Consider the following 14,551-nt stretch of genomic DNA (forward strand, 5'->3'; position numbering starts at 1 on the left):
CGGCCATTGAACATAATGTATTTTGTATCCGCATAAACCGTACCAGCTTATTGCTTACGCATCGGTTAAAACGTAGCATTTCCACTTTTCGTCGCGCAAACACGGCGGTGCGTCGTCTCCATCGAGCGGCCCGGCAGAACAACAAGCCTCGGAGATCGGTACAACGGCCTCCAAGCGCCCTGTGCGTTTGCACGTGAAGCCGCATCAACATCAACATCATTCCGACGCCGCATGGACGCCGTGCCAGAGAGCGTTGCGGCGTCGTGCAAGCGTGGACTCGCGTCATGCCGAAGCTAGGATAAAAAAGACGCCGGGTGCTCAGCATAGAAGAAAAATTAGACATCGTCCGTGCTACCGAACGTGACATGAAGTCGGCGCTGGCCCGCGACATGGATCTGCTGTTGACTACAGTGTGTGGCATTTGGAATGCGAAGTTGCTCGGCAGCGCTGCTGCGACCGCGAAGAGATGTCGGCTACGAGGTTCGACTTTTCGCCATCGTTGCCGCTGTTGTTGCCGAAGTTTAAACTAGCGACAGTGATGAGGACGACGCGGAAAGCGACGGCACGGGCTATTCAGGCCCGACAGTGGCAGAAGCTGCGCGTTACGTCAGCCTCATGAATGCGATCGTCGCAAGAACAGGGGCGCGATAACGTAACTATTCCAAACGAAAAGTTTTCCGAACTCCGGCACCCGGCAATGAAAAAGGCGCCCCGGGACTTATGCAGCACTACTGCGCGCGTGCACGGAGAATACGTAACGCCAACGAGGAATCTGCCGTGCGAGTGTTTGCCGAGAGGAGGGGGGCTGGCTGAGAAGCTGGCACGCAGCTTCAGCAAGTTTGAGGCCGCTGTCGTCGTGCTAGGCCGCCGCGACATCAAACGAAAATAACACTTACGTCCCGCGAAGTGAATAAATACTGCATGTTTTTTTCCCCTTTCATCGTACTCTCTCTGAGTTCCGTTTTCGACAGGTAAGTGGGCGATCTCATGCTATTTCGCTTAAACAGTACTACCGTTTAGTACGTACTTTTTCCGAGCTCCGGCCGACTACGGTTTAACGAGGTTTCACTGTAATGCAGGCTTCTGAAAGAGAGTGACATGGCGTTGTGGAGATGCCCTCTCCCCTTATGCAACACCTGGGCTGCCAGTGCGGCAGCAGGTGTAGCCTTTCACCCGCTCTTCTCCATCGAGGTGCACAGGTGACTTGGCATCGCAGCCAATGTCAATTTAGGTGCCGTTTTGCTGCTACGAATGCCAGCTTGTTTCATTCAACCGGCAATTTGATGCTTCTGTATCAACAAACAACCAGCAAGACACAGTTTTGCTCGATAACCATAGTTCTTTTATACATAATGGATGTAGTTACATGACATGAGAGCAATGACAAACAAAAATACACAATCATAATCTGGCGTTTGTCATGTAGTACACATTGCTCCATGGGGATGCTTCACTAAGTTGCACAGCCTTTGACACTAACGATGCTGCCTGCGGCCCTGTACAGACATCACAACTCGCGTAGCAGCAGTGGATTGCGAGGACCAGCCATGACACACCATGTCCTCGCTTCTCGTCGCTTTTCGAAACGACGACAAGAGCTGCAAAGGTGAATCGTGCGCGAGACAACCACAGCTTCAGAGCCTCGGAAGTTGGCCTGACACACACACACACACAAACAGGTTAAAATCTTCAGTTTTCTTTCTTTCTCTTAGCAGAACTTTGGTTTCGTCATTTCCAGAACAGACCCGTGAACCATTCCGGAAAAGAGTTTATCACAGTCTTGTTAAAAAAAATGCAAGCAACGCACTTCAGCTTTCCAGAAACTGTCTGTACACTCAGTTCAGAGACATCTCCCGAGGCACCCAGATCAACTCTCGTACAGCGTGCATGTCAACCCGAGGCTCAGATGATGTGCACGCTAAAAACACCCCACCCTACGACATGTGGAGGAGAAAAACAAACATGGTGGTTATGGACGATGACGGTGAGAAGAGGCGAACAATAAATAACAAGGCGATGTCATCGCAACAACCTAGGAACATGGTAATATATATATATATATATATATATATATATATATATATATATATATAGAGTTCTAGCTGGCATATACATGTTTCAGTTAACATTTCAGCGGAATGCCAGGATGTATCTGTTAACAGCAGCACTAATATGCAACATCTTGCGGCATCATTTTCAACCAAATGGCATGGGCCTTTCATCAGATCCTGCATAGACTTTAACAAGGCCAAGCAAGCTGGTAGACAATGAACCAAGGAAAGTAAGGAAAGAAAAAAAATAGTGAAAAAGAAAATTGTATATGCAAGAGAAAAAAGTAGACAACAATTGCTGGACTAACAGATGGGAGTTATTGGAGATTGTGCTACGCGCTTTAACAATGTGATCATGGAGTTGCTTCTATGCTCGCAGATGTGCATTGTGGTACCCCTGGGGAAGTTCACTTAAACTTTCATTCAGTTTTTAGGCCAGCAATTGTGTTGTGTACATCTCGCTTCATGTAGGCTTTCTTTTATAACAGCTTTTTGCCTTTGTGAAGGATTTTGCAACAATGGGACTCTTCCCAGTATAAAGACACTGTCGTGCCAATTAAGCATCACACAATCAGACATTCATACCAAATCAGTGTTGTGCAATAAGATGCCACAGGAGAACCCTGGTTCACAAGAAGCTGTCACGAGATATCACACCCAGTGTTGCTATTTGTTTCTCGGCCCCGGCATGCCATTAAAGTGCTAACATTAATACATGCACATACTAGCCAGAGCCCATTGTTTTTCACAGCAAGCCCAGCCTCAAGTACAGGTTGCCAAGACTCGTCATGGTTAGCACAAACAGTGCAGTGAAAGGACATCGTAAAGGCTACAGCATACAAACTGTTCAGTGGCACATAATGACAAGAGATTGCCTCCACACCTTTTGTTCCATCTACTGCAGTGCTGTATGTGAGATCAAGAAGGGAAGCGCATGAAGAATGCCTTCAGAGATGCGAATAATTAAGCTGGATTTAAATGACGGGAAAGATTTAGATTTACGAATTGACGGGCATGATGACATGTACGGCTTCTGTCAAAAGAAACGAAGTCACTGGACACATGACCTCCGTTGGCTTCTTGGTGTTCAGCTGGCCTCCAGTTGCATCCCCACTACGCGGAAGTGCCAAAGAGGGAGGCAAACTCCTGTCGTTACTGTCTAGGGCTTTCCAGGGCGAGAAGTTCCATGGGCAACGACCGCTGACGGCTTCATGCCACTGTAAAGTACGACATAAGCCACGCCTCCTTTCATCGGCGGCACAGCCCTACGCAGGCTTGATACACTTCGAAACTACGTATGGCAACTGGAGCTGTTAGTGCAGATTGAACACCTGTGCAGTCTTTCTGTGCTCAGGCATTTGTTCTGGTAATGCACTGCATGCTATTGCAGTTACAAAGGCATATTGCCCGTATGTGAAGAATTAAGGCATGTCAAGATGTGACGCAGATGAATAACCATGTCATAACACGGTGCACGGGCAGACCTTGTCCCGTCATCCGAATCCAGCTTTTACAATTATGCTTCAGTGATGCAGGCATGAGAGGAAAGATGATGGTTAGAGGAGGGGCACAGAGTGGCAGATGAAAGCGGAGGGAGATGAAAACAAGAATTTAGTTTTGAACAGCTAGTGTTGTTAGCAAACGAACTACATCAAAAGAGGATGACTGGAACAAGAAAGTGTTCAACATTAAGCGCATGCGCAACAGCGTAGGCCTGTAACAAAGCTTCAGATGAGAAGCAGTCAACAGTAACAAAAAGGAGATGCGTCGAGAAGACACAGGCAGCTTCGCCAAAGGCGATGAGAGAAATTGAATAAATACTGGCCAATGCAACCTTGCCACCAGCCTAAATAAGGGCTCTTCGGTCCTGTCGGAAGCAATGCATAGTACTCGCCATCAAGGCATCTGCCTCCTTTTCTGTTTGGACCCTAGCATTCGCAATATCATACGGAGATCCGGCACAGCCATTGCTTTTTCTGCATAAAACCTCTGTGCCATCAGCAATCACATCGGAATGTATGCCACCTTTACCAATGTCAAATGGACAACTGCCATTGTTTGCAGGCAATGCTAAAAGCACATTCCCCACACTGAAATGCCAACGGCTCAAAAAAGAACTGAAAGCCAACCATTACAGCATGCCCGACCACATGTGCACGAAAACAACCCTCGAACCACACCAGCAGTTCTGCATCCGACAGGACCGAAGAGCCACACGTCCTAACACAGTCCATGCAAGCATGGACGCAGCAGGGTAGAGCTGTCGATGCCAGCCCCGCACACGTCTTCAGCGGGCCTCGTCCATGGTGTTGGCAACCCTGCCGGGCTCGAGCGAACCGCAGATGGCGATGCCCTCTCCCGCCAGTTAGTCATCGGTCTGGGCACACTAGGAGCGCTGCTCGGGCAGGGGAGCCAGCTTCTCGTACATGAGAAACACGATGCAGATGTTTGGAGTAACGTGGAGGAAGTAGGCCGTGACGCCCTTGTAGAAACCTCGTAGGCCCTCGTACCTGTGAGCACATTAAACATGAGTGGCGGTCAGTGTGATCGTGAAATATGGAAAATGGCAGTGGAAATAACGCATTTTCGCACGCATGACCCACACCAAAATTAAAGAAACATGTAGCACACACTTTGTGTGTGTGTGTGTGTGTGTGTGTGTGTGTGTGTGTGTGTGTGTGTGTGTGTGTGTGTGTGTGTGTGTGTGTGTGTGAAAATGAAGAATGGGGGTAGGGCGAGGTGGACGCAAGTTGTAAGCAGAACCACGTTATAATGAAGAGAAATCCGACTTGAAAATGTTTTCAATGTATATTCAGTATTCGTTATACTGATATATCCGTTACACAGTAATATCAGCGATGAACATCTCATTTACTTCTTTACATCCGACAACTCATTATACTTGCATTCATTATAACAGCGCAGCGTGCATTTTTCTGTCGAAAGCAGCTACGCTGCTAGGCGCCAATGCGTAACAACAAAGCCTAATCTCGAGGCAAAATACGTATTGCAGCAAAGCCGCACAGCGATTTGACACTGAGCACAAGGATTGACTGGCGATTCCAAAGCAAACTGCTTCCAGAAATTTGCTGTGTGCCGACTATGAGTCCAAGTTGCTTTGAGAAAGGTTTGAACACTATTGTACACAGTCTGCTATTCATATGCGCTGAATAATGTATTATCAGTTTGACCAAGGGGTTTGGCCGGCTGATGTGACTGTGCCTTAGGCAGCTCAACAAACAAACAGAGGACAAGTCAAGAATGTCGTGCCGATACACCTTTAGCATGGCTATTGAAGAAAAACAGTGTCAAAGGAAAGCCAAAACTTAGTAGACGACACAAGCACTGATTTCTATTGGTTTATTATGAAACCAACAGGAATAAGTAAACAGAAAACTGCAACACAAAAGAAAAGCAAATCTATAAATCAGCGAGAACAATAAACAAGTACATCCAACAAGAAGTGGCATTGAGTGCAAACAAGCGACAAGGGCAAAGCTGACCAGCTTTCCGGAGGTAGGGCACTTCTCCCAGCAATTTGGTGAATGCTTGGTTGACACAGAACCCTCAGCAGACATGAAAAGTGCTCTCATGATTTCTCGCCTTGACTAGAACACATATACCGATATTTGATTTCAGTCTTAGGGAACATGGGGATACAATGACCCAGGCAGCAATCAACGACCAAGCGATACAAGTCATACGGCCCACTGCACTTCCCTGTCGACTTTATCGACCATGTACCATTTCTTCAGTGCTCGTGTTATCATTTCCCAGGTCTTTGTCTACGTCTTTCATGCTGTTCTTTCAAATAACAGATTCTTGCCAACTAGCCCAGCTGTCAGTTTTGATGCTTTAGCACAGCACAGATTTGTAGGGCTGGGCAATTGGTCCACTAACCTTCGGATTAATCAAGTAGAGCTTTAATGGCGAGTAATACGTTAGGTTCACATAACCAAAATCAGGCGAATGCTAGCAGTGGGGCAGCCATTTCCCTTGGTTGTCACATCGCTTGATGTCCGTAACTGACGACCACTTGGACCTCATGCAGTGGTGGCAAACGAAGAGCTTCCTTCTACTGGACATAATTCCACTTGTAAAGATGGTGATGTGCATCCCAGCAACATCAACGTCATGCAAGCATGTCTTCTATGTGGCTGGTATGATTAAGGGGAGACTCTCCTTGAAAAAAACTTACACTAGAGATTTCCACCCGCTTATAGAGCATTACAAGCAGATTGCAAAGGTGTCATTGTTTTCTGTGTAGCCACTATAATTACCGAGTTATGTCCTACACAATGGCAAAGTAGCGATATTGTGGGCACTTTATTGTGTTACAAATTTTTGCAAAAAGCCTTATGATGTAGCTTATTTAGTTCATTGTAGACCAGTAAATGCCGATATCTATTTGAACAGCATATATAATCATTGCAACTATGAAAAAGAATGGACATTTAAACTTTTTTTTTCACAATCCCATGAAAATAACCTTGTAGATTTACCATTGTCTTATATGTACTAATGAAATTTGACGCACAGTCTTGAAGATATGTACAGTGCTGATACCTACTTGACATTGGAGTATTTCCCAGCAGTATTTGCGGAAGTACAAGGACGTATTTCAGGGAACCAAGAAAAAAATTAGTTGAAATGCTCCAATATTTTTTGCATAGTTCCAGTAATTTTACACACTGTTTGGCTAGATATCAGCACTTTGTTATTCTCAAAGAGCTAAACAAGCTACAGCAGGGTGCTTTTTGTGAAAATTTAGTGCTTAAGTTCCCACAAAGATGACTATATCTTGCCATTGTGCATCACATAACTAAAATAACAGCTACACAAAAAGTAATGACATATTTGAAATCTGCATAGAAAACTATGATTGGCTTATTTTTGAAACCTATAGCACGAGTAATAAAAGAAAAGTTGTTTCGAAGAGCATCGTCCCTTAAGAAAGCCAACCCTACAATACCAGATAATGTTACAAGGTGCCTTACCTCCGCAGCTGAACCTGCAATAGCGTTTGACTTTGACATGCTTGAATGTCCATTTGTGCAGTGTTGTTCAAGTAATAATAAAGGCAAGTGTGCTTTTTTCTTTCTTTAAGGTTTACGTACTGTGACAAACCACCGACTTTTTTTTTTTTTTTAGCATATGCATGTAAACACACAAAGCCAATCGATCGATTAAAAGGCGCCAATTAACTGACTTACAATACTTAATCAACACCCAGCCCTAACTGCGGAGCTAATGACACACCTTGAGAATGACTGGATGACTCACCGAAGTGTTCGCACGACGACTTCTTTGAGGCCCTGGTAATTCTGGTGCTGATCCTGGAGGCGGGCCCTCATCAGCTGATATGGGTAAGTGATGCTCGCAGAGAGCAGTTTGGATAGTGCAGCAAACGTCAGGTACTCAATCGTACCCTGCAAACAAGACAAGCCAGCGAGCAAGGATCAATGCAATGTCGCCTGACTCTTGCAGTGCAGCTGCTATCACGCTCAATACCTGACAATAAGAAACATGAGCACAGCTTGGCTGTCGTGGTTAACCTTTAGCAATCATGTGCCCATGCGCAAAAAATATCAAAGTCAGGTGTAGGGGAGCCCCAGTTTTCCAGTATGGAGAAGCACCGTGTGCCGGTTTTCCCTTTGCATTCGTCGCGGTACCTTTCTGCAACTTCTTCAACTTCAACTATTTATAACTGCATCTTGCAGCAGTCTGGATATGATGGCAGCAACTTTTCTTCAGTGGCACACCTGAAGAAATTTGCGCATGCTTTTCGTGCCACGAAGTACCAAAAGCATGACAAAGTGTTCTCAGTATGCAGTTTACAAAAAGAACTTGCATGATTTTCATAAATCTCAAAGCGATTTTCAAGCCGAGTAGGTACACTGACTTTACATGACCAGTAACTTTCCTGGAATGAGAGCACTGAAAGAAGCGATGATGAGAACCTGAGGAAAAATGGTTCCTGTAGTGACCTGCAATCTGATGCTAGCGGAGACACTATAATGCACATCTTAGCCTTACAAATAAATTAATATTTTTTTTAGAAATAGGTATGTCACGATGTGTTTGTTCACAAGATTGCCCCTTTTGTGCAGTGTTGAAAACACATGCAACGGTTTGACTGGAGTGGCCACAAAGTCGGCCAAATTCTCATTGCTGCAAAGGGAGGTTTGTCCACAAATTCAAAAGATGTACCCATTATATTATGACAAAACAAAGCTTCTCATCAAAAGTTTCTACACTTTTTAGTGTGAAACATTTTTAGACACTTTATCTGCGAGTTCGATCAATTATAAGTGTACGGATGTTTCCAACACTGACAATTGAAAGCAATGGCAGTAGTAAGGTGGGAAAGCTGAACACAATTGGGTGCGGTTTTGGTAGCAAGCAACATCTTTCTTTAATGCTGTCACACATGCATTTATATTTAATTTTTCGATAATGACCCCTTTCACCAAACTGCTATTACATAGCTCCTCTATGTAACACAGTCGAACCCACTTATAACGATACTGATTTTAACAATATATCGGTTAATGAGAAGCTGCTGCATCGTCAACTTTTGCGTTTCCTATGGTGAAATAACCTGCTTATTACAATGCTCCCATGCTGCGTCATCGGTTACAATTAAGTCTTGCTACTGGGTGCCCATACCGAAAGGTAATGAAATGCGAAATACTTGAAAAGGAAAAGAGAAATTTGAGCCACTGCATGATAGCTCGCCACCCCAACAGCCACCGAGCACTCATTTTCCAGCCTTCTCCACATCGCAAGCCCCGTGCACTTCTCTCCCATTGCCCTTCCACTCCATGAATGGGCAGTACCCATAGCTCTATAACACGCCACCCTCCAAAACACGAATGGACTATGCCAACTACGCTGCTCCCAAATTGCTCGCTGGCCCCTCATTCTGTGCAGTTCTGCCAACTGGTTTTTTGCGCTCACCTTTGTTGGCTGTGTCGAATTAATTTCTGGCCACATAGTTTCTCAGCCTCATTTGACTCGCTGCTCAAACAGAAGATGGCTGATCTGCCCGTTGGTCATCGGCAATGCAAGATGTCGATGAAACGAAAGCGCACTGCTATGAAAATTAAGTGCTTCTAACTGGTGAGAAGATCGTTGTGAACATGCTTCTATCGGATAGCGACGACGACAACGGCAGCGACAACATGGTAGGGCAGGCTGCCTTAATATTGTCTTAACATTGTCCTCACAGGAAGCCTGGCAGACGATTCAGTCCCTCTTGAACTTCATTTTCGCGAGGAACCTTCTGCTGCACTAAGTGGAGCAACTGGATGCCTTGGAGAAGAATGACGGCTAGCTTCGCAAAAAAGCAAGCAAGGCCGACGTACATGGGGTTTTCTCATGCAAACCAGCAGGTGGCATGGGTGGTGACATGCTTGTGCAGATCGCAACCCAGTGTTTCTTCTAGATTTCTCAAGCTGACAGGCTGCCGCGGCAACCTCCTCACATTTTTTAGAAGAACCCTTTTGAGGCCACCAAAGCGATTCCTCAGTGGAGCTCGCATATCGCTTGCCACCCTTGAGCCCATTTTTCAATTGTTATGGCAGTATTACCGTTCTTGAACGCAGACAGCTGCAGCTTGTTACACACGATTGGAGCACACAGGAAGCAGAGTTACAGTTAAACGAGAGAACACAATCAGCAGCCAGAGAGAGGAAGGAGGTGGGGAGTGGCATTGGCCTTCCCGCCATTACAGTTTTCTCACCTCAGCTCTGCCATTCCCCTATGTCTATCTTTTTTCCATGCGACCAGGTTATAACGGTTATCAGTTATAACAATGGAATTTTCATGGAACTTGAATACTACTGTAAGTGGTTCAACTGCACATGTTCGCTGTATTCAAAGCACTGAACATCATCTAATCGCAAATAAACAGACATTGGGGAATACACACATCTTTTTTTAATGTTGGCGTTGAGTCCACACCATTTAAAGGATAAGTACACACATTATTAAGGATGATTTATATTTATACGCAGCACACACACAGGAGCAAAGTTATGACGGCATAAACTGAGAAGCAACGTAATGTTTTTAGAATGCAGTGATCTACCCAGCGACTTTGCCATTGTCAATTTCACCTGCTTCAGGAACGTGTCTGAATAAACTTGCTCGAAGCAGGTGCCTATACAGTGTCCTTTCATAATACGACATCCAAACATATGGTTGGAGATTGATGCGCAAAGCCTTTTTATGCATAGAACTTCTGGTAAAACTTGAACACTTGTGAACTCGTAGAGTGAGGCCAAAGTGGTAAACCTTAGGGAAATTTGGGGAAGTTGGCAAGTATGCGCTACATACCAGTTTGGCCTGTGGCGACACGTTGAAACGACTGCAGTACGCCTTCTTCATCTCCTCGTACACCATGAACTGCAGTGCTCCATGGGATACATTGAACATGCCCGGAACAAAGCCCTGCACGAGGAAAAACAGAAGCAGCACTCTTTGGCGATGGCTTTGTAGGGTGTGCACTACAACTATAGAATGCGAGGTCTCCACTACAAAATTGTGCAGTTATTAATAAAGGCTCATGAACCAAATGTTGCGCTTACAGTATGAATTCATATGTCAATATCAACTTTCCCCACTTTCTAACAACTATTCAAAGTGGATATGATGACATGCTAGTCTGTCTGACATGAAAACAATCATAAAGAGTACAAACAACAGCAGAGAGGAATCTTGAGCTTGTTCTGCGTTCTCGAAGTCCTCTGTCAATAACCACGCTGGTAAGTTAAAGGGCCCCTGAAATGGTTCGGACAAATTTTGTAGACGCGTAGGGTACAGCTAAAGTTAATCGTTCGCACCACAATTTGTGTGAAACGTATCATATTAAGAGAGCTATGGACGGTTACGAGTTACCCTCCTCCAGAGTCATGCATTTTCTCCTCAACTCGTTTGCCGAATGGTCGGGGCTAAGCTCCGCCTTCATTGGCTCTGCGTCATGATGACACGTCACATTGTAGACTTTCGGTTCTCTAGGAGCGAGTGCGCGAAACCTTCCCAAACTCTCCGCCAGCTGCTTGGCAGTAGACCCCAAGCGAGAGCTATTGAAGCAGCATGTGTCGCGAGCATTCTGTCGCAGCGCCGAACATGTCTGGTATTCTGGTAACCACAGGCAAGCTGGCCGTTTTGATGAAACAGCTGAGGCATAAACTGAAGATGATGAAGGAACTTTAGTGTAGACGTACGTGAGCTGCCTGATCGGTCTCCACGGTCCAGCCACCTGTTGGCGCAGAGCTTAATCAGCCAAACAAAGAGCTAATATTGCTCTAACCAAGTGTAAAACATTTTAAAAATTTACAAAAACAACATGCCAACAATTACACTCTTGCGAAAGATGTATCGAACAGCAAAGACGAATACATTTCGTTACTGCTACTGTGTGTGGTTGAGCTCTGTGCCACCAGGTGGCTGCACCATGCAGACCATTCATATTTGCGCTTCTGCTCATCCCTTTAAACGACACCGTTAAACGACCAGGCCCTAGAGCCTTGCGCCTGCGTTTACCCTAATACTGGACTGACGAAACGCTATTGCGTTAGTAATCTTCCGGTGTAAAGTGACGGCCACTAATGTGTAAATTCTGTCAACAATCGGATAGCAGCAGTCTCATGCGCTGCAGCCAACTGATCGTCTGCTGCCTAAAGGGGGACATGATGTCACAGCTTGACATATTGTCAGTCGCTATGTTTCGAGTCCACAATGTAACAAAGTCGAATCATAGTGCTCACTGAAAGATTAAGACCGACTCTGACCACGGAGCTCTCGTCAAAATTGAGCACGTTGAAACACAAGCACATGATGCTTGCTGTGCGCCGGAAGTGCTCAAGTGCAGTGAGAAATTGTTCTTGTGCATTCTCTTTCTGTTAATTTCTTTTTATAGAAACAAATTAACATGCCAACTATTACGAACATCATTTGTTCACCATAAAGGTGGAAAAATTATCTATGACGCGCCCTGGGCATCCAATCAGATAGCTCGCCTTACTGACATCAATTGGTCATACAGTAAAACCTCGTTAAACCGTACCCGCTTAAACAGTAGTTTCGGTTTAAAAGTAGTAAAGTCAATTCCCCGACTCAGCGGCCATTGAACATAATGTATTTTGTATCCGCATAAACCGTACCAGCTTATTGCTTACGCATCGGTTAAAACGTAGCATTTCCACTTTTCGTCGCGCAAACACGGCGGTGCGTCGTCTCCATCGAGCGGCCCGGCAGAACAACAAGCCTCGGAGATCGGTACAACGGCCTCCAAGCGCCCTGTGCGTTTGCACGTGAAGCCGCATCAACATCAACATCATTCCGACGCCGCATGGACGCCGTGCCAGAGAGCGTTGCGGCGTCGTGCAAGCGTGGACTCGCGTCATGCCGAAGCTAGGATAAAAAAGACGCCGGGTGCTCAGCATAGAAGAAAAATTAGACATCGTCCGTGCTACCGAACGTGACATGAAGTCGGCGCTGGCCCGCGACATGGATCTGCTGTTGACTACAGTGTGTGGCATTTGGAATGCGAAGTTGCTCGGCAGCGCTGCTGCGACCGCGAAGAGATGTCGGCTACGAGGTTCGACTTTTCGCCATCGTTGCCGCTGTTGTTGCCGAAGTTTAAACTAGCGACAGTGATGAGGACGACGCGGAAAGCGACGGCACGGGCTATTCAGGCCCGACAGTGGCAGAAGCTGCGCGTTACGTCAGCCTCATGAATGCGATCGTCGCAAGAACAGGGGCGCGATAACGTAACTATTCCAAACGAAAAGTTTTCCGAACTCCGGCACCCGGCAATGAAAAAGGCGCCCCGGGACTTATGCAGCACTACTGCGCGCGTGCACGGAGAATACGTAACGCCAACGAGGAATCTGCCGTGCGAGTGTTTGCCGAGAGGAGGGGGGCTGGCTGAGAAGCTGGCACGCAGCTTCAGCAAGTTTGAGGCCGCTGTCGTCGTGCTAGGCCGCCGCGACATCAAACGAAAATAACACTTACGTCCCGCGAAGTGAATAAATACTGCATGTTTTTTTCCCCTTTCATCGTACTCTCTCTGAGTTCCGTTTTCGACAGGTAAGTGGGCGATCTCATGCTATTTCGCTTAAACAGTACTACCGTTTAGTACGTACTTTTTCCGAGCTCCGGCCGACTACGGTTTAACGAGGTTTCACTGTATAAGAAGCCATTGGGTGATTTACGTCATATGGGTAAGAGTGGCTGAAAATTCCGCCGAGCAGTGTGCTTCAATCAGCAGCTATGTGCATTTTTAAAACCTTACAATAAGTTACATGTTTTACGCAGAGCACTTAGAGGCATCAATGATCAGAAGGACCTACTCCAACAACTCAGTACGTTTGTACAATATCATTAAAATCGTTTCAGGGTCCCTTTAACATATACACAGACTATAACCTTAGTTAAGCTGCAATAGTATTTAAGTAAACCTGGATGCTATTTTTGCCGTCATGTCAGACAATTGTATCAAGGTCTAGTTCAATGAAAATGTTGAAGTACTAACAGTACTGAGATATTTGTTCTTTTTGTATTACATATTTCTCAACAGCTCAATTTGTATTTTTCTGTCTACGTTATGTTTTTATAATTCCATCCTTGAAACTGTGTTGACATTGTTCATGATATGCTTTTCTAGTTCCGTCCTTGGAACTCGCTGTTGAAATTATTCATGACTGTAATGCTTCTGCAGGCTGTACCTTTTGCTGGAAGACGAGGAACTTGTCAGGCAACTTGTGCTTTAGTCTTGCTTCCCACAGGAATATCAGTCTTGGCTTTATCACTAACTTGACTTGGTCTTATCAAAGAAAAGCAGTAGCAAATGGCTCTAATTTATAGAGTTTCGTACAAATTTATTAGAATTAAGACTGCCACTCTAAAGAAGGACTTTCAAAGCCAACGGACCAGTTCAGCAATGAGTAGGGCAGGGCATGGTTAGAAAATTTCAAAATGCTTTCACATATACAGACAGCGACCCTGATGGGACTGATAAAATTGATTAAATTACCAGGCAGGTCAAATTAAACAAGATGCAGAAAAAATGCCAGAACATACCATCGATTTATGTGGCAGTATTTGTCAGATTCTAACACATCCCCGAATCAAACGTGTGCCCGCTTTCTATGTGTCCAATGCAGAAAACTAACATAGAAATGACATTAAAGCTCCTAGACGAAGTAAAAATTTAATGCACACCAAAAATGTTTTTCTTACAAGAAAAATTGACATATATCTAACATGTGCTGAATAATGCTGGCCAGCTTCTAAGTTAATGTCACTGCAATACTGCTGTGTATGCAGCAAGGCATAAAGGTGGCACGAAGGCAGTTTAGGTCTCGTATCTACAGCTAATTTTCAACCCTACCTACAAGTGGGGGGTGGGAGGGTACGTTAGACTTGAATAAATAATGTAATCAGATATTGAGAGCAACCATTGAAAATTTTCCTAGGGCAGGTGGAAAATA

At 45.2% G+C, this 14,551-nt stretch overlaps 1 protein-coding gene across 1 annotated transcript in view; it reads right to left on the bottom strand.

The window, feature by feature from the left end:
* Positions 1–1,319: 1,319 nt before the first annotated feature.
* Positions 1,320–14,551, bottom strand: part of LOC139047799 (solute carrier family 25 member 32) — a 30,085-nt gene continuing 16,853 nt past the window's right edge. The window contains exons 5-7 of the mRNA XM_070521886.1: positions 10,392–10,505; positions 7,335–7,480; positions 1,320–4,561 (exon numbers count right to left, since the gene is read on the bottom strand). Coding sequence (XP_070377987.1) covers positions 4,438–4,561; positions 7,335–7,480; positions 10,392–10,505 — 384 coding nt within the window. The 3' untranslated portion in view covers positions 1,320–4,437. The remainder of the gene's footprint in view (positions 4,562–7,334; positions 7,481–10,391; positions 10,506–14,551) is intronic.

Source organism: Dermacentor albipictus, chromosome 7 (assembly GCF_038994185.2).
Source record: "Dermacentor albipictus isolate Rhodes 1998 colony chromosome 7, USDA_Dalb.pri_finalv2, whole genome shotgun sequence".
In the NCBI taxonomy this organism is placed as follows: Eukaryota; Metazoa; Arthropoda; class Arachnida; order Ixodida; family Ixodidae; genus Dermacentor; species Dermacentor albipictus.